We start from the raw sequence: 21593 nt of genomic DNA, 5'->3' as shown, positions 1-21593 counted from the left end.
ATTTATCTTGCCAAAAGCCAAATTGATTTTCTCCGACTTCTTATCCTCCTAATTGTCTTAATGTTCCTTGTTGGTGTGATGAGTACATTTTCTTTTTTTATTATAATGATAATATAGTTCAATTGTTATATTATTTTTATATCTCTTATATGTAACTATTAATAAAATACATACATAAATAAAAAAAATGTTAATGAAGAACTCATTACTTTTCAATGTAAGTTTTTCCTGGGATACTTTACTTTGTGTGAATTTGTATTAAAATTCACATAAAATAAAGTATTATTTTAATATATATTGTGATATGAAAATCTAAAACATTTTGTAGTTTGAAATGTATTAAGCTTTAAAAATTACGTTTCTTCATCATTAAAAAATTAAATAATATAAATATATTGAAACAGGTGTAATAAAATAAATATTATTAAGTTTAGTTTCCTTTTACACAATTTTAAATAAATTTTCATAACGTAATAGACGGCGTACAGTCAGAATTTTTAGTGTCAGCCGCTGTCGTCGTTAAATATAGTCGGCGTAGACTTTTGCTAATTTGTAACAGCTGATATTAATATTGGAATGATTCAACGCGCATTTAGGCCGGCGCAATTTTCCAGTCTTCATGAAAAATTGTTGCAATTTTTTTTCTAGACATGGTTGTATTTTTAAGTATTTTAAATTTGTAAATTTGTTTTAATAATTAAAACTAATATGTTAGGATCTTTGAGGCAAAATAATTTTGTTATAAGCATATAAATTATATATTATAAACTAAAAAATAACTACAAAAATATCAATTTTAGAACACGAAGATAATTTCAATTTGTAACGGCAACACTGACTGGAAGGTCTGGGCAACCCTACATAGTGTAGAAAAATACTACTGCAGAGACAAAAAATTTTTTCACACTACAGTACTTGATTTGATTTTTGTCTGCCATTAATTTTTGTGAAAAAATCTTATAATGGCATAGGTAAGTCAAATAATTATACATATTAGTTAAAATTTAAAACTTTATCATGTGAAAGTTGTGAAATTATCAAATGAAATGTGAAAAATATTGTAACAAGTACATTATAATCTGAAAGAATTTCTGGAGTCTACCACGAGCTCAAGAACCTAGCGGACGAAAAAATGTGTGTGATTGTGTAAAAAAGTTCTTTCTGTGCAGACGTAGAGACCGAAACGAAAGAAATAAATATCTAAAAGATTTCATATTAAAAATCTATTTTTCTTATAAAAAGTGTTTAAAAAAATCATAATTTAGATATAACTATTTAAATGAAGGGCATGGGAAAGCGTCGTTGCAATGAGAGAAGGTGGAAAAATTTTGTTCAAGGACACAATTGGCCCCAGTAAATTGTTCAAACGAGTGTGTGCTTCTTCTTATATTTCTCATACATATAAAAGAATTTTTGAGTTTGTGTTGGTTTTATTTTTTTTTGTCTACTCAGAGATTCCATGTTAGAATTTTGTGCTCTTTTGTGTATTCGTCGTGTAAAAACAGAAACGATAATTACGTTCTGTTCTGTTTTCGTACTGGGTGTAAAAGTAGTTATTGAAAAAGGAGACGGACGAGAAAACGTGTGGTCGTCGTAATAGGTGTATGGATGTTCCCTATGGTAAATTATGGTAAAAATCTGTTTTTATATATTATGCACTAGCTACCATTGTAGCAGTGGTAGTAATTGTTGTAGTTGTGTTCTAATGATGTTGCTATTTTTTTTACCCCAGACTGCAAGTCGCGATTGCATTAATATATAATAAATATTTTTATAATTTCTATTGTTTATTTCTTGTTTATATTGAAATTTTTAGGTCGGGAAAATGTATTAGCTAACAAAGCTAAAGTAAACACTAAATTCAATTAAACCTCATGTACACTTAGCAAAAAATGGCAATGACTTGTACTTAATTAACAACTTACTTTTCAATAACTAGTAATGACTTAAACATAATATTCCTACTCTAACCATTAAAGATTTGTACATCTAAACAACTTTAAGTATTAGTTGAGAATTTTAAACATTCAGTTTTATGTGTTTATTATAGCACAATAAAAATCCCCTTATTGCTTAAGAAAATTATTCCCAACAGTTTTTATTATTATTTTATTTATCTGTTATGAATATGTATATATGTAATTATTATTATTTCAATAATTTTTGCTTCACTCTTCGTAATTTTAATATCAATTTAAATTAAGCTATATTATATAAATTAAAGCCAGTTGTCAATTTTATAATAATTCTATATCACTCTCATTAAAAATTTTAATTGTGAGTCCAAAAAGGAACTTCCAAGGTAAAGTTGTATCGTTGAAAAAATTGTCTGCTTCAAGAAAATGGTAGAAAATGTATAAATATATGTATATGCTTAGGTTTTTGTTCATAAACTTTTATCATAGGTTTATAGGTCAATTTTTCATACAAAATTGGTTCTGTAAACATTTGATAAATGTTTATGAATAAAAAAATATACCTCTTGAAATTCATAACTAACTTGTGCAACATTTTTGTCTTATCAACATATTTTAGACCGTTCAATCCTGGTAACGCTTGTATAAGAGAAAGGTGAAATCATTCACCGATATTACTCATTTTCAATATCAAAAAACCTTATAAATAGATAATTTTTATAAAAACTTTCAGCCTTTTAGTTCCTTCAGTAAGAGTTTTTTTTTAACTTGGTACTATAAAATTTCATTGATGATACATCATTTTGTTTCAGAAAAAATAAATTCAAAATAAATAAAAAGTTAATATTTTTTCTTCTGAAATTGATCTTTTATCGTGTTTTACACATAACTTTAAAATAATCCTCTTATCTATAAAATAGTTTTAATTTTATAACGTTTTCCTTTAAAACTATAAAAATTAATGATACGTTATTTTGCATTATAGTGACAATATGTATATAAATAGTTGAATTGTTTTAAAAATTTAAAGTTTTTAATCTAAACGTGTGAAATTTCATTATGAATCGGAAAAACCGTTTAGAAGTAACAAAATTATTTCCTTCTCCTATATTTCTATACCACTATGAATCGCGTGGAATCTTAAAAAAGATATTTCCTAAATTAAGTTAAAGAAAAATTTAAGATTTTTGTTTAATCACATATTTTTGTATATTTTATCCATAAGAGCATAATTTTGCTGCAATATTTTATTCATAAGATCATAATTTAGAATATGTCGTAAGTATATTGAAGACATATTTCGGGGAATTAAGATAAAATTCAAAATTATTGCTAAATGATACACATTTTTAACATTTTCATTGTTTTTAAATAAATCAAGGGATTTAAAAGTTAAACCAGATTTATATATTTTACGTTTAAAACAAAAAGTCAATCTCATATCTGAGATAATAGACAATGTATGTATCAAGAAATCGACAAATCTAAATCATAGACTTTAATATGACGAACGTTTTGTAGCCCTCAGTTCAAAAAATGAAAGATTTATAAATATAAGAAATTTATAAATATATTTTTACATACATATGTAAGTATGTATATTTTACACTTAAGACGGCGTTAATGCAGATAGTCCACACGTCATAGCACAATAGAATTACAAATTTATTTTGTCATGGTTGCATGCATACTGTTGGTTTTTGTTTTCTTGACTACAAACATTAGAATAAATCCCAAAAATTTTATTTAAAAAAAATTTTTTTTAAATAAAATTTTTTTAATTTATTTTTTAAATAACTTTCAAACTGAATTGAAGATCGGATAGTAGTTGTTAATATGTTTTTCATCTGAACATCGTTTTTAAAATTGTTAAGATAAAGATGTTAATGTTTAATATGATACATATTTTCCAGTACTCATTCAATCAATTGTATATTAGATACATATCGCACTTATTAACTTTAATACATAGTGACATAACTTAAAAATTGTTTTAACTATGTGCTGCATCCAACATTATAAAATATTTTATAACATTGAAAATATCCATTACATAAAGTAAATAATTTTTGCATAAAATAACGCAAAATCATATACCTCAGCTTTCAAAATTTTTTGTTATCCCTAAAAAGTAAAGTTTCTGTTAAATGCAAATTCACAAAATTTATAAGTCAGATAAGTTCATATTTTAAGTAAATTGATAAAGCAAATTTTATTTGACACGACATTTTATTCGAATTCGAATAATATGAAAGAATGTGTATGTACGTCTGCGGATGATTAAAATAATGCTGCGAAAAAAAACAAATTAACACAATTTAACAAAAAATAATATTCTTTTATATTTTGTAATACATTTCAAAACAAATTTTTAATTTGTATTTGTTTTATTTTTTTCTACATTTACAAAAGCATCGTGATTGACAAATATATTTAAACTTCTACTTCACAAATTCCATAGATAGTTTGACACTTTTAAATTTCCACAATTAAGGAATGTGAACAACCTTTTCTCATGAGATACCAAGATCGCTCATTCCCCGACAGCCGGTTCTACGTACCGGAATGACCCGAAATTTTTCGGCCAAGGGCAGTCAACCTCAGCAACAACTACACAACTACTACACAAAAAATGCTACATGTTCAATATTTATAACGTCATCCACGCACGGTGGGAGAAATGGCCAATCTGGGGTTTACTCTGTAACTCGATTCGAATGAAAAACATTTCGAATTTGTATGTTAAATACATTGTGTTTCGAAAAATTTTTCTTTCGAATCGAAATACGGAGTAACCGCACTGGTGTCGCTTTAAGGAAATTTTAAATTTGAGAATTCTGAATTTTTTTATTTTTCTGGCAATTAAGAAACCAAAGAAATTTTGTTTTTTTTTTACTTCATTTCACTTGCTATATTCTCACATTAGCGAGCTTCTTTCAAACTACATATGCATATTTTTTATCAATTGGATTAATTATTTTTTATTTTTTAAAGTTTAACTGTTGAGTTGAAATTGCAACAACTTAACTTTAAAACAACACAACTTTTTTTGGTATTATGAATTACACTCAAACCGATTGAGATTTATTAGTTTCGCAGAAAAACACACATTCGAATTCGCACAAAACGATACACTTGCGATAATTGGGTTTTTAATAAAAAAGCGCACTATTTCAAATTATTCCCTCAAAAGCCAAACAAAATCGCATAAAAAAATCAAGAAAAATTTAATTCTATACTGAAACTATTAAAAAGTGATGAAAAATAATGGTAACAAATAATAACACAATACAAATTCCAAATAATGAAGTATACATACGTACAAAATTTCTTAAAAATACAAAATAATATTTCTTCGTGTACAAATGATTCAAACAATACTTTATATATCCGAACCGGAATTGGTAAAAAATCAGCAGTAGTACTTTGTTCACTAACATTTTTCTCAAAATTATTTTTGCAAATAAAAATTTTAGAATTTTGAAACCGCACTAACTCAAATTCGCATAGAATAAATACGCATAAAACGAAGTTTGAGTGCACAACTAATTTCACTTGAATCGTGTTGATATTGTCAACCTAAACTAATTAAGTAAAAAGTTTATAAAATTATGTTTTTCGTTAATGTCAAATGTATTGAACATCTTTTTATTGTAAATTCGTTCGAAAATCAATGATTAATGAAATTTAAGAAAACTTACAAAAAAATTACTTTGTTAAGTTGTAATTTTTTTTCAAAATATGTGTAATAAATTCCAACTTAAAATTTCAATAACAAATTGCAAAATTTCAACCAAAGAATAGTTGATTTCTTAAATTTAGATACTTTATTTGGAGTAGGTTTAATTGAAATTATTACGAATGTATTAAGGAAAAAAATTGGTTTGTGGCCTCTGCTTGTAGGGGTTAGTCCAGAATTGTTTGTACAAAAAATGGCCTTTGTAGGAGAGTGTTTTATTATGTGTAACATAATCTTCTGTTGAATAAAAATATGGTGGATTCGACAAGTTCCGTTCAAATTTTTAGTTTATTAGTCTTTTTGGTCTATTTTCTATATCAAGTAAGAAAATTAGCTGCAACTTTTTGACTTATCACGTTTTTATTGATTGTTCCAAATAAAATATAAATACTAGTGTATCGATGATATTTAGCAAAAATAACTTTATTATAAACATAAATACCCCCGCTTTATTTAATGAATATTGGTCTATGTTTGGACCTATATAGCCCTCTTTCAAAAAATAATATTTTGGAATTTACATAGAACTTAACGGAAATGGGTTACAAATAAAAAATAAACCACATTTTAAATATTAAAATACAAAAATAAAATTAAAAATAGTAATAGTTTCGGTCCATGCTGACTTTAGGGTATAAGTCCAAATACTAATGCATATATCACTTAAAATGTCGAAACATGATATCGTTTTCAAAAAGTGTTCAAATCGAATGGAATACAAAAATTTTAAACATAATACTACTATTAAATATATGAACTATCGAGGCAGACCGATACAACACTTTATGGCGCAGCACACCCTGTAATAATGTGGCATGTTCCATTTGTAATAGAATAGATAACTATTTATAAATATATAATTGAAGATCCAACAGACAGACCATTTGTCCCACTGTGCCATGGTTAGGTTATTACAGGTAGCCGATTTCGACTTTACTTCGGTCCAGGTTGATCCCTTTGTAAGAATACCTGTTAGAAGAAAAGAGAGATAAAAAAGACAGGATACGGTAGGATATTGTATAGGTGAAAGACCAGACCTAAAAGCCGTGATACACGGTTGTCAGATCTTACAATGTCAGTAAAATGTTCAGAAAATGTCTAATAATCGTGTGAACTTACAATTTTTCTTTCGCAAAGTTGTCAGAAAAAGCATTACCGAAAATATTGCAAGACCAAATTTGTAGGTTGACAGTATTATTAGACATTTTCAGCAGATTTTACTGCCAACGTTGTAAGATCTAACAACCGTGTATACATAAAAAATATTAATATGAATTTTGGTTTTTAGAAAATAATACACATCTTGAACATGTGACACTGCCCTATATATTAACTTGTTTTATTATAAAAAATGTTTTATAAGTAACCATTGCGTTTAATATGAATTCAAGTAAAAAAAAATATATTTTTATTTAAATTTTGCAGGATGATTGAGAAGCAGACTAATAATTAAAGGGATATAAACAAGCGAGGCCAATACAAGGATTCTTTTTGTCAAAGACCAAAAAGAAAATAAAATCCAGGGGAAGTGAAAACAATTTTAAAATACAGAATATATATATTGTTTAAGAAAAGTGAAAACAATCAGCAAATTTTGAAATCTTTTAAAGACACTTTTTGCTGTTTGCATCATATTTTTGAAGCTAAAGGCGGTGGCACATTGTTTTTTTTTTGTTTTTGTGAAGCATCAAAATAAATGCAATAATTACATCAACCAATAATTATAAAAGAAAAAAAAAAAAAAAAATAAAGAGTTATATCAAAATAATAATAAAAATAGTTCACATAACCAACAATTATTGCAAATATTTCGCGAATCTTTTAATGAAAAAATACCAAAAAAAAAAGTTTAATAAATCAATAAATTATTAACAATTTATATATAAATTGTTTAAAATATGAATAATCAACCAACTAACCAAAAAGTATAACGAATATTTATTCATTGTAATTTTTCGATTTTAATTGAAAACAAGACAAACTTATGAATTGAAACATTGCCTAAAAAGAAAAACTGCATAACTTAAATAAAACTTATATTAATTTGAAAAGTGGCTTTTGGCGGATGATTGATTCATATATACATCAAAACAAATAAAAAGACAGGATATTCTCGAAGAAAATACAACAATAAAATCCAAAGACTTGCTTTTAAAATAATAACATATAATGTTTTATGCCATTTAAACAAAAGTAATAACAACAAAATATTAAAAAAACTACGGCCATATAAAAATTAACATTCTATTTAACAAAGAAAAATACTATAAATATTTATTACTTAACTAAATATATTGGGGAGAAAAATTAACCCTTTCAACGTTCCTTATTATACAAATACAAATTATAAAGAATTCCTTCATAAATATTATCTATCACCTTGTGTTTTAATTAAGCACGGTTCAAGAGTTTTTATATATGGCAACTCTCGAGGAATACGCACCTAATATATTAAATAGCTCCGCCTCCAATTCCTCTTCTACAATAACTACCATTGCCACCACTAATAGCTGCACTTCTTCTACCAACTCTTTTGAATCCTCTTTACCCCCTATTACCAAAGCATTAGAATCCGCTTCTAATTGCAGTGCTTCCACTGTGGATTCAATTGTTGATAAGCTCGTAAATTCTTTGGATTTGAGCGATAACCTTCTGGCAAGCAACGTGATTGCAAAGGATTTAAGAAGCGTTTCGTCGCGTTCATCTTCAGTCGCTGGTAGTCTAACTTTGGGAAGCTTCGGTGGGGGCAACATGTTTAGTGAGGTGTTTGAAAGTAACATTGGAACTGAGTTGGAGTCTGGTTCTTTGGAAGACTCATCCGGTTCATTGGGAGAAGGCGGTGTGGATAAAAATTGCAAGATCTGCAGGTAAGTCTTTTTGTTTTTTTACTATTGTTTTTTTTTTACAATAGTGCCTTGTTTTGTAGTTCCCGCTTGCAATCGCCTCGTGTACTTTCATGTCTTCATGTCTTCTGTGAATCATGTCTGTCGAAGTTGTTAAACGACGAATCAGGCAATATTTCTTCATCGTCTTCTATTTCTTCTGTTGGCGGGGAAAATATTTCTACAAATTCTGCTAAATCGCATATTGAGTGTCCTACTTGCAAGCAAGTTACTGTGGTAAGTTTAAGTTTAAATATTTACATTGTTAAAGTTTAAGTTTTAAGTATTTTTAAATTATAGTAAAAATAGTATTTTAAATACATATTTAATATCCTAACAATTTGTTACAAAGCAAATCATTATTGTAGCTATAGTTGTTATTGCAAAAGTGATTTATTTATCTCATATAAAAGCGTAAATATGTACATATGTAGCATTAAAAAATTAGCTTATAAAATGTTATAACTATCATATTCATTCTTAATAGGTTGGTGTTAAGGGTATTCAATCATTGACATGCGATTATATTTTAACCAATATTTTGGATTTGGCTACAATAGAATCGGAACAACTGCATTGCACTTCATGTAAAAGTAAGGAGAATGCTATTTCTCGCTGCAATGATTGTGCCAATTTCTTGTGTAGTGGTTGCGACAATGCTCATAAGTATATGAGATGTTTTGAGAATCATGGAGTTGTTAAACTTGAAGATTTGCAAAAGTCAGCCGATAGTGATAAGCCCTTGGTCATACATAAGCCACTTTATTGTAACGTTCATGTATCGGAGAATCTCAAGTACTACTGTTTTAATTGTCAAATCCCAGTATGCAATGACTGTTTGATTGCTGACCATAAGGGTAGTGAACATCATTATGATATAATTGGATCTGCTGAGAAATCGGTGCGTGGGGATGTTGAAAATTTAATGAAGGAGGCAAAATCGAAGGTCAGTAAATATGTATTCGAACATTTAATGTTGTTCGATATCATTCTATAATACATACATATGTATATGTAAATTACAAATTTTTATTGGCGAAACAAATCTCTTACATTCTTTATAATTGCAAAAAAAATTTCATATCTTCCTACGCTTATTAACGTTTCTTTAAAAATAGAGTAATGTTTGCATTTTATTTTAGGTGCAATATTGTGATGATGCTGCTGCTAATTTGTCCAGTGCATTGACTGAACTTCAAACTCAACATGATTCTGCACGAGATCTCATTCAGGAGACATTTGAAAATTATAAGAAGATTTTGGAGAAATGTCGCGATCAGGCATTGATTGAACTTGAAAAATTGCATTCCGAAAGGGAATTGAAAATAATGGATCTAATGCAAAATATTGAAAACACTATGGGTAAAATAGAAAACACTTGCAAGTTTACCAATCGTGTGTTGGAACAAGCTAATGCTACCGAATTTTTGTCAATGAAAAAGTTGATTGCTACTCAATTTATTAACTTGATCAATACTACACCCAAATGCGATATAAATTATTCGTTGACCTTTGATACGAAAGCTGAGAAATTTGAGCAGGTGGCCCAAGAGATGTTCGGCAAGTTTCGCACTGAATCTACTCCTCCATCTCCAAAAGAGAGCACTCCGCCGCCAACATTGCCTGGCATGCCACCGAATATGATGAACGGTAGTCGTGTTGGCAATGGAGGTAGCAATGTGGGAATGAATTGCTCTAATAGCTCGCAGGGTCAGTTGACCAGCTCAGTTACTGCTAGCAGTCCGATTTCTTTGCCAACTTCTATGCAAAGTTCATTTGATGGTGATTTATATGCATTAGGAAATGGTTTTATGATGTCAAATGTTCTTACACCAGATTCCCCGCCACAAGGTCAGTCGGGCATGCTTCACCATAATCATCAGCTGCAACATCAAAGTAGCACTTCTTCACATCACAGCGGTGTAAATGGTTTCAATAACATTGGATCAATTGGCACAGGTGCAGGTAATAATCTCAATAATAACATGAATGCTTCTTCCGCTGGCTTAAATGGAACATTGGCTGGGTCGCAGTTGAGTTCTGGTCTTAATGGTGGACCACTTATGGGCCCCCAAGGATTGAATGCTTTGAACGGTACTGGACCGTCCAATGGTCTTAACTCTCTATCCAATCCAATGAATAACACTCTTGCTGCTGGGCTGAATGGTTCCCTCGGCGGAAATGGAGGTGTCGGCGGTGGACCACCAAATGGAGGCTACAACAGTATACTCGAATACAATTTATCTCGTCTTGCCAGTCTTACAGAAAATACTCCTGATACACTTAATGACGCCCTAGTTGGACCGGCTGCTGTACCTTCCAACCAGTCGATTGTTCCCGCTTCTAATTCCCAAAATCAACATATAACATTAGCTGACCTTCTCTCTGGTGATCAACGTGCTTTTAATAATCTACAAGCTCTCGCCAAACTGGGCTTAAATAACAACGGTAAGTTTTATTTTTTACTTTTTCATATCAAACTTGACAACACATTTCATGAGAATATTTGTCTTTCAATATTTTCATTTTCTATATGTATGCATATGTGTGTATCGTTTGTGTTCAAAATCCCTTATATGAAAATTAGTTTCAACTTAAATTCTGAACTCGTTTCCGAAGACAATTTTGTAATTCAATTGCGATTATCGTTCTTTGTAGTAAGGTTTCTTGGTAGATTTGGGTAATATAGGACATCTTTTAAAAATAATAATATTTGGATCAACTAAACAAAATGAATTTATAATATTTACAACTTGGTATAAATATAGGTTCAATTCTTTAAAAATGTAAAATTATTAAATATAAATGCAAATCTTTCGTCGATAATGACTCAGATTATCATTTTTCACAAGCATATAGCTGCTGAACTCTGTATTTTATGTTATTTTATTTAAGACACTAGATATATATATTTTTTATTTAAATTGCCGGTCTAGTGATTGTATTATTCGATAATTTGAATAAAATTTCATCCATAGAACATACATATGTAACTGCATACGTTTTATTTTTTATTGTTTTAATTTCTTTTAGTATATAAACATATATACTTATGTATATAAACAATTTCTTGTTTGTTTAATATATTTTATTTATTAATTTGATTGTATTTATTTATTTTATTTTTCTTTTTTATGCTGTTGTCAACAATTTGTTTTGCCATTAATTTTTGGTTAACTGAATATACATACCAACTCCACTCCACTAACACTACCAACCACCACACACTGCAACTCACTGTTATTGATGAACATTTAAAAACAACTAAAACAAAATTCTTCCTTAAACCACGATCCATTAATATTTTTATTATTGTAATATACCTGCTGATTACCAACAAATTGCATACCACAAACCAATGTGTTGAGTACGCAATTTTTTGTTTTCTTGTTATTTTTTTCTAATGAATTAAATATTTTTTGTTGCCACTGGCTAACAATAATACTTCATACAATATACAATTATGTTAAAAACTCAAATTACAAATTACCTTAAAAACTGAAACTAAACTCAAAACAAAAACGTACATATTAAATCGAAAAATATATAAAATAAACTGATTGTTTGTTGATGTTGTTGTTGTGCTGATGGCGGCGCGTGTTATTTTTTGTTATAAATATAACTATTGTTATTATTGTTGTTGGCATATTACAAGTAGATTTTCACACAGACATGACAAGCAATCAGCTTTTATCGAGTGGAGCCTCACCAACTGGAATTGATTGTTTATTATCAGATTACTGCCTACCTACAGCACCATCGCCAAGTCTACCCACCTTACCACCGATGTGTCCTGGTGGTAATGGTGGCGGCTCAGTTGATGACATGAGCATGGCTAGTTTCCATGCACCACCACCCCCGCCACCCAATACAACTAGCATAATAACCGGTCGCAACAAGGCCACCCCAATGCAAATACGTTGCAAGTTTGGATCGCTAGGCACATCCAAGGGACAGTTTAATTCTCCTCATGGCTTTTGCTTGGGTGTTGACGAAGAAATAATAGTGGCCGACACCAACAATCATCGCATTGAAATTTTCGACAAGTCGGGCAATTTAAAATTCTATTTTGGAGTGCCCGGCAAGGAGGAGGGTCAATTATGGTATCCTCGCAAAGTGGCAGTAATGCATACTAACGGCAAATTTGTAGTTTGCGATCGTGGCAATGAACGTTCTCGTATGCAGATCTTCTCCAAGAGTGGTCACTTTATGCGTAAAATAGCCATCAGGTAAGCTATTTCATTGGCGTTCAAAATCTATCTTGAATATTACTTTTTAACTATAACTTTTTAATTTATTCTGCGCACTACAGATACATTGATATTGTAGCTGGTTTGGCTGTAACATCTAAAGGCCATATTGTTGCCGTCGACAGCGTTTCACCCACTGTTTTCGTTATTTCTGAGGATGGCGAGTTGGTACGTTGGTTTGATTGTAGCGACTATATGCGTGAGCCTTCGGATATAGCTATTAGAGGTATGATATCTATACTAAACACACACGCTTACATTTACAATATTTAATTTTGTCTTTCAGATAACGATTTTTACGTATGTGATTTTAAAGGCCACTGTGTAGCTGTCTTCCACGAGGATGGTACTTTCCAGTATCGTATTGGTAATGAAAAAGTTACTTGTTTCCCCAATGGAATTGACATTTCAAATGCTGGTGATATATTGATTGGGGATTCTCATGGCAATCGTTTCCATGTAGCTTGCTATTCGCGTGATGGAATATTGCAATCAGAATTTGAGTGTCCTCATGTCAAGGTAAGTCTTCTAGTCAACCCTACTTTAATTTAAAATTTTTTATGTGGTATTATTGATAACTACCTATAACTTTTAAGTTGAAATTTCTAAACACTTTTTTGAAAAAACAAGTAAGAGTGCTATATTCGGCTGTGTCGAATCTTATATACCCTTCACCATAGTGTATTTAAAACATATTAGTTTTATAAATTTCAAATTTTTTCCCGACTACATTATAATTACACCAAAAGAAAAGCAAAATGAACAACAACGCTTACCGAAATAAAAAACAAAATACACAAGGCAATTAAACCAACAAACATCTCAACATAAATAACGAAAAACACAGAAAAACAAAAAAAAAAAGAAAACATCGCAATAAAACCAACCTACATCCAAATATACGGACAGAATTCACAAAAAAAAAAAAAACAAAAACAAAATACACAACAAATAGCGATCTTCTCGAAAGCATGTCTAACAGAATTATTGAAGTTTCGGAACTCGCCGATATCTGGGGTCCTCTAAAAACTGATTTCAGCAGACAGACAGACAGACAGACGGACATGGCTTAATCGACTCCGCTATCTATAAGGATCCAGAATATATATATACTTCATAGGGTCAGAAAATTATATTATAGAAATTACAAACGGAACGACAAACTTATACATACAGTGTCTTTCATAAGTATTCGAATTTAGGTATTCTATGGGAAGAAACCAAATTTAATAATATTTTTTGTGTGCAAAATAAATAAATAAATACATTTGTTATATATTATCTAGACAATCCTTAGGTTTCTTATCACACTTTTTATAACTTGAAAAATTTACAATTACTTAAATTAATTAAGCTTTTTTTAAACGAAGTTCATAAAATTACCTCAAAAAGGTATTCGAATTTTTCCTGTATTTCACATTTCATCATATTATACGAAACATAAAATTAGAATCAAAAGTTTTTTTGATTGAAATTGTTTAAGAGGTTACTATCAACCGAAGGGATATATTTTTGGGCCATTTGGGCAACAATTTTGGGGCGATTGTACCATCTTTATAAGTAATATCATTAAAATTGCGGTTTTTGACCACATTTTCATTTATTTTTCCCTTTTTCCAGAGATAAATCCAAAATTTAATATTGGGATTTATTACAATCCTTGAGGTTTCTAAAAATATTATAATTTGTTGTAAGGATCTGTACTAAAACGTTCCATGATGTATTTTTGGGATCGTTCTTCTGTTTCTAATTGAATTATCTGGATTTAAGCCCCTTTTCGTTCCACGAGGATCGATATTTTCCGGCAAAGTTGGCTAGTATATATGTAGATATTAGCACATATTTTCAATTTATTTTTATCATCGTGGATAATATTTAACCAAATATCAATATTTTGGAGTTGGACCATAATGATATGGAAACAACCAGCCTGTAATCCATTGCTTATAAAAAGAATGATTCTACTACATTGAATGGCGTTTCTTCGAAGCATGTTTTGGAGTTATATACTTCTACAATATACTGAAAACTTAAAATGTATAAACGCTGATATCTAAAAGAATTAAGACAATTTTCCCCGAATTTACCCTAGTATTATAAAAATGGACTTAAGTTCTAATAAGTCGAATTAGCTACAGAAGAATGATCTCATAAATATATCTTGGAACTTTTAAATACAGATTCTTGTAACAAAAAATATTTTTTAGATACCCCAGGGGTCTATTAAGTCCCAATATCGAATTTTGGTTTTATCTCTGGAAAAAAAGGAGAAAAAATTACAAATATTGTCAAAAATCGTCATTTTAATGATATTACATAAAAATATGGTACTATCCCTCCAAAATTTTGGACCAAATGGGCCAAAAATATATCCTTTCGGTTTATAGTAAACCCTTAAAACAATTTTAAGCATAAAAACATTAGATTCTTAAATTTGTGTTTCGTATAATATGATGAAATGTGAAATACAGAAAAAATTCGAATACTTTTGTGAGATAATTTTATGAACTTTTTTTAAAAAAGCTTAATTATATTAAGTAAATGTAAATTTTTGATATTTTAAAAAGTTTGATATGAAACCTAAGGACTGTCAAGATTATATAACAAATTTATTTATTTACTTTGCACTCAAAAAATTTATTAAATTTGGTTTCTTTTCATAGTATACCTAAATTCGAATACTTATGAGAGACACTGTATGTGAACGGTATATAGAGCAGCGCTGAATGCGAATCTTGCCTCAGAATATCTTGTCAACAAGTTTGAAAACCCCAGTTTTTGACCATATTTGGTATGCTATAACAGCGCGAAGTCAAAAGTCCAATAATTTTTTAATTTCGCGGTACTTTCGCTGATATAAATTCAATATTAAATAATATTTTTCATTTAAAATTGCATTTATTATTTATTAGTTATCAAATAAATTTTTTGATATACTGAATGGGGTGACCATATTCTCTTCTAATAATATTTAATTTCTAAAATTATATAAAATTTAATATATTTTTCTTTTAAATAATGATAGAAAACAATATGAACCAAAAATTGTACATAGCAAATTACTTAATTGATTCAATGTATGTATGTAAGAATCTTACTCTCTCTCTCTCTCTCCTAACTTCAAAACTTTTTCGCGAAAATTCGTGGCTTATAGCACTTGAAAATATTTTTTATCACTTAACGTTATATTTTAATATTTTTTTGCACACTTTAAGTATTTTTTATAGCCCGAAAAGATTTAATTTTTAACAAATGAAAAAAAAAAATATTTTTATTTTTTTGACATTCAATTTTTGTTGTTGAAATTAAAACTGAAAAAAGCAATGTTGCAAATTTTCGTATGGTACAAGAAAAAAATATTTCAACTAAATTATTTCTATTTCAATATTTTGAAGATTAAAAAGCAAAAATACATTCATAATGTTTATAGATAAATTATGTTGCAAAATATTTAAAGAGATCTTTTAAAATATGAATTTAAATGTAATAATTTTTTTAATATTTTTAAATGTAATACATTCTTAGAGTTAGGTACCGACTGACAGTAGACTTAGGTACTTTTTGACAGCGTTTCACTTCTTACCCCCAATAACACAATGTCTAGTTATTCTTTATCTTAAGGTTAAATAGACAGTTTTCATACAAAAAATATTTTAATCGGCAGAATAACTTTCGGTTAAACGATAACCAGAGATGGAGTTAACGGGGCTTAGTGTTCAGTGGCTTAGAGTATCAAAAAGTAAAAACATTAAAAGTCCTACTAAAGATTAATAAAAGCTCGAACTTTATTCTTAAAACCATAAATACTCCGTATGAAAACATGAAATTTCATTTATAATACATAATTTTGCTTCAGAAACAATTTATTTTATTTTATTCAAAATGTATAAATTATTTATTAATTAGCTATACTAAAAGCCTTTGTGACCAATAACGTATTACATATGTTATAACAACGACTACAAGAACTATGTAATATCCTCGTATGTTTAGTTCGCACAAGTGTGTTTTATTCTTTCAGAGCTTGTCTGTGTGAAGAAAATAAAATTTTATGTTTGACAACTGCTTCAGTTTCGCCTATATGTATCTAATATATGGGCATTTCCACCAAAAAATCTACTTTTGTCACATCACGTCACGCAACATTAAATGCCTATATCTAGCTCATCCTCACACAACCTACAAATATCCTGTGTGTTACCGACCCCATTACCCCTAAAGGCTCCAATTGAGCAGTGTCCGGTTAATATCCCTACTAAATCTTTATGCTCTTCATGCCCAATCCTAATAGCATTCTGGTTGCTTTGGGTTTAACTTCGGCCATAGTGTCCTAGAAACCCTATAATCCAGTCTATTGTTCCATGATTGGTTGGTGGAGTTTTTGAAGTATTTGGAAATTAGCCTATAGTAAAGACGGGGGGTTTTAACGAATAGACCCTTCTATCGAGCTCTAAATCTGAGCCCTGTCGGGCCAATTCATCTGCAATGTATGGCCCTAAGATATTGTCATTTAATGTGCGTGACGTGATGTGACAAAAAATTTACTTTTTGGTGGAAATGCCCATATGCTAAAACCCATATTCCAAAAAGTTTTATGTTCTTCAAATCTGTATTTAGTGGAGATATTTTCACACTAAAATAAATAAAAAATCCACTTAAGGTATTTTCAGACTACAATACTGAGCACACACTTCAAATTAAAAATAAGAAAATAATTCAGATTTTCAAAAAATCAATCCGAAAAATACATTTTATGTTTACACTATAATATTTGTAATATTTTTTATCCAATTTTTAATTGTTTATGCACTTTTCGTTCTTATTTTTAATGTATTTTACACTTTTTGTTTGTTTTTTATTGTATTTATAAAATACATACCGAATACGTGTGAAAATAAAAAGTTTTCGAATTGTTTTAAAAAATTTATGAATACCGACCGTCTGAAAATACCTTTAATTATACTTTGAAAAATTAAAAAAAAATTTAACTAATTTACACATTTTTGGCGCTATGTATTAAAGTAATATTTTATTATAAAATAATATTTATTAATGTAATTTCGTATTTTCTCTTTGGATCAACGATAGTTTCAACTCTGAAATGCATACTCTCAAACAGTTTGCAACACGCTTCATGCCTGATGAACATCCATACTTTATGGCAACTCTCTCAGAGGTCTGTTGTGCTTTTGCATGGGTGTTCGTAATTGTAATCCATATTTTGACATAAATTCTCAATCGGCGTCCTAGGGGCCAATATAGCTATAAAATGTTAACACTTTTTAAAAAATATAGTTTTTTAGCCTTATATTTCTGGTCATTATCCAGCTGCATCATAGTATTTTAACCTTTTGACCTCAATAATTAAAATTATTCCGATAAAATGGCTTTATAATATCTGTAGACATTTCGGCATATATGTGCTTTGGTCAATCAGGTCAAAAAAGATTAATTTTTGGATTATCTGTCTATATAATATCTATGAAATCGTAAAACGGTCAGTTGTTAAAACCTTTTAGAGAATTCTAATAGAAGAGCTTTGATCATTCTGTGAATCATTCATTTCATGTCATTCTTTTCTCTAGCGGAATAAAATTGATAAATGACCTAAAATATTGTCGACATTTTAATTGATTAATTTAAATATATTTGTAATGATCGAGGATCGGAACGTTTAAAAAACTGGATTATGATTCCAAATATAAGTTAAAAGCACTGGATTTTTCGCCATTGTTAAACCCGATTAAGAATTTATGGTGAAATAAGCTCTGTGAGAGCTGCCTTGAAATATGGACGTTTATAACATTAGAAGAGTGTGACAAACTGATCGATAATAAGCTTTCAGAGTTAAAACTATCGAAGAATATATAATTTGCTAACATTTTTGTACTAGAAAATGTTAATATATAATAAAAATGCACCTTTAGTACTACGCGCTAAATATGTGTAAATTAGATAAATTTATTTTTTTTATTTTTCTGAAGTATGTATAATTAAGTGGTTTTTAATTTATTTTAGTTTAAAAATATCTTCAATAAATACAGTTAAAAAAACATAAAACTTTTTTTAATATCTTTTTTAAGACCCAAATAGACTACACAAGCGGCTTATCAAACATACAACAGTCCCAACAAACAAACAACAAGCATTTGTACAAAAACGAAGTACCCTAAAAGCCCAAATAGACTACACAAGCGGCTTGACAAACATACTTTTTTAACTTCAACACACACTACACAAACATTGCTAGTACAAACATTGATTTTTTTTACGTTTTTGTGGACTTGCAAAGATACAGATGTAAATTTTTCTACGAAATATATTTTTTTTAAAAAATTGGTTATTTATGAATATAAACAATACAAACGGTTGGACAAAAATTCAATATGTTTGTGTAAAAATCAAAATTTTTTAATTTTTGTACAAGCAAACCGCAGGCATTTGTACAAACACGGAACACCCTCATACACTACACAACAGGCTTGCACAAACGTATGTTTGTCAAGCCGCTTGTGTAGTCTATGTGGCCCTTAATACAATACACTACACTACAGGCTTGCAGAAACGTAAAATATTGGTATGTTTGTCAAGCCGCTTGTGTAGTCTATTTAGTTTAAAAAATTAGAACGAAAGTTTAAATATTTTCTATTTTACAAACGATTTTTTTTTTCATTTTCCATTAGGGCAGAAAAAAAAAACAAAAAAAGGTGTAAACAATATGTTTTAAGATAAAATATTAAAAAAAATACATTTTTTATTTAATACCTTTTGAACAACTGTGTTTATTTTTGTGCTTCTACTACTAGTTAGGTCTTTTACAGGGGACTTAGGTCTATGACAATGAAGTTTCGCCTATATACTACTATATGCGTTATGATTTAAAGTGTAAAATTATACAATTTAATTTTAACTTCGATAAAAGTGCTTTGCTCTTAGTATGAAAATCTTTGTTCTTTATGACTCCAAACATACTTAAGAAATATATTGTGACTAATGTAGTTGGTAATGATTTCCACTCGGATTTGAAAAAAATTCCTTTTTTCGTTTTTAATAAAAAAAGTACCGTAGATTTTGACATTTAATTGATGGTGTGGAAAGTTTCTTTTATATATTTTTGTTTACATATTCCAACTAAATTAAAAATTTATTTAAACACAGGTATCGCGTTGCTGCGGTTTAAAGATTACTTCCGAAGGTTATGTTGTTACTTTGGCTAAAAATAATCATCATGTTTTAGTGCTCAACACTCTGTATGTTCAGTGATTGCAAAAAAGAAAAGCACTGAGTGCACGAAACGATTTGTTACAATGTGGAAAAACTTTAAATATAACCAAATATCATAATCGTCATCAGCAACAACCGCTTCAGCAAAATTTGATTCAAAAACAACAACAACAACAATTACCACAACCACAATCGCAGTCTCAGTCGCAACTTCAGTTGAAAACCAAAGTTTTTCCTACAGCCAATAATACGGTTGTTAGTAAAAATCTAAATGTATCGTCGTTATCAACTTCGACAGGAGCAGTACCAACAGCAGCAGTATCAGTATCAGCATCAGCGGTGTCAACAGCAGATTTAGCAGCAATAAATTTCAATTTGCCTTTAATTAGCAAGCAGCTTTATAATGAAAATGGTGATAATATTGAACAAAACAAATTACATTTTATAGATTATGATGAAATTTAAGGCAATAATATTTTGTATTATTTTCATTATTTTTTATTAATATTATAATTATAAAGAAACAAAGAAAACAAAGCAAAAGAAAGAAACAAAAACTATAAACATATAATTATAACAACGCCTCCAAAGATACGACGAAATTTTGAATTTACGCCGCCAAAAGCCAAAAAAAAAATCATATTTTTTTTAAACACCTCTTCTTACTATTATTATAACTACTACAACAACTATTACTACTTTTATTATAAATTATTATATTCTACATCGTTTTACACTTTACACTTTTTTAAATGTAGTTAAAAATATTAACAACAAACAAAAGGCCGTTTTTATATACAACAATATTATTATAGCTTATATACATATATACATACATATATATATAGTATATAATTATATGAAGAGATTTTTTTTATTTTAAAATATATTCCTTTTTTTATTATTTTAATTACTTAAAGATTTTACGGTAGAATTTAAAAAAAGTTTTCTTATACAAGATTATTTTATATGCAAATTTACTAATTTAAATTTTATCAAAAGAAATGAAACAGAATATTCGATTAAAAATTAAAAAAAAAGAAAATAAAAAAAAACATTTTTTGTTTTTCAAAAATTAATCTCAAAAACCAAGCATACAATTTAAAAAATATTTTGATCTCTTTGTATTCAAATCGTTTTTATTTGTTTTTTTTTTTATAAATATAGTTCATCACTAAATAACAAACTTATTTACAAAAACAAAAATTGTTTCTTTTTTAAACTATTATTTTTTTTTGCCTTTAAACAATTAAACTTAACCATATAAAACAAAAAATAAACAACAAATGTTTTAAAAACGTTGCAATGTAAAGAAAAACAAAAAAAAAAAAAAAACAAAAACATTAAAAACAAAACCTATAAATATTGTTATTTTAATACTTTTTTAATTTTGTTATGTTTTCCTTTTTTTATTATATTATTTTAAAGAAAAGTTTTTACTTTTTGTTAGCTCGTAAATGTATTTAATCTGTAAACACATAATATTCCTTTTTAATTGAATCAATTTCCCCATGTTATTTTTTAAATAAGGCTGGTTTTCCAAGACATTATTTTTTATTTACTCACTTGTGTTATTTTTTTA

At 28.6% G+C, this 21593-nt stretch overlaps 1 protein-coding gene across 5 annotated transcripts; it reads left to right on the top strand.

The window, feature by feature from the left end:
• Nucleotides 1-827: 827 nt before the first annotated feature.
• Nucleotides 828-20683, top strand: LOC111683600 (B-box type zinc finger protein ncl-1). 5 transcript variants are annotated; one of them, XM_046946720.1, is made up of 9 exons: nt 828-971; nt 7081-8522; nt 8582-8774; nt 9025-9483; nt 9680-10985; nt 12274-12766; nt 12850-13013; nt 13074-13306; nt 19946-20683. In XM_046946720.1, exons 2-9 carry the CDS (start codon nt 8074-8076, stop codon nt 20048-20050), a joined length of 3402 nt encoding a protein of 1133 aa, XP_046802676.1. In that variant the 5' UTR covers nt 828-971; nt 7081-8073; the 3' UTR covers nt 20051-20683. The 5 variants fall into 5 exon arrangements, with proteins under 5 accessions (XP_046802676.1, XP_046802675.1, XP_046802672.1 ...); XM_046946719.1 differs by having other exon boundaries at nt 12208-12766; XM_046946716.1 differs by having other exon boundaries at nt 12196-12766.
• Nucleotides 20684-21593: the final 910 nt, after the last annotated feature.

This window comes from Lucilia cuprina, chromosome 3 (assembly GCF_022045245.1).
Source record: "Lucilia cuprina isolate Lc7/37 chromosome 3, ASM2204524v1, whole genome shotgun sequence".
Taxonomy (NCBI): domain Eukaryota; kingdom Metazoa; phylum Arthropoda; class Insecta; order Diptera; family Calliphoridae; genus Lucilia; species Lucilia cuprina.
Note: the sequence above shows the minus strand (reverse complement) of the source record. Positions and strands in the feature narration are given on the sequence as shown.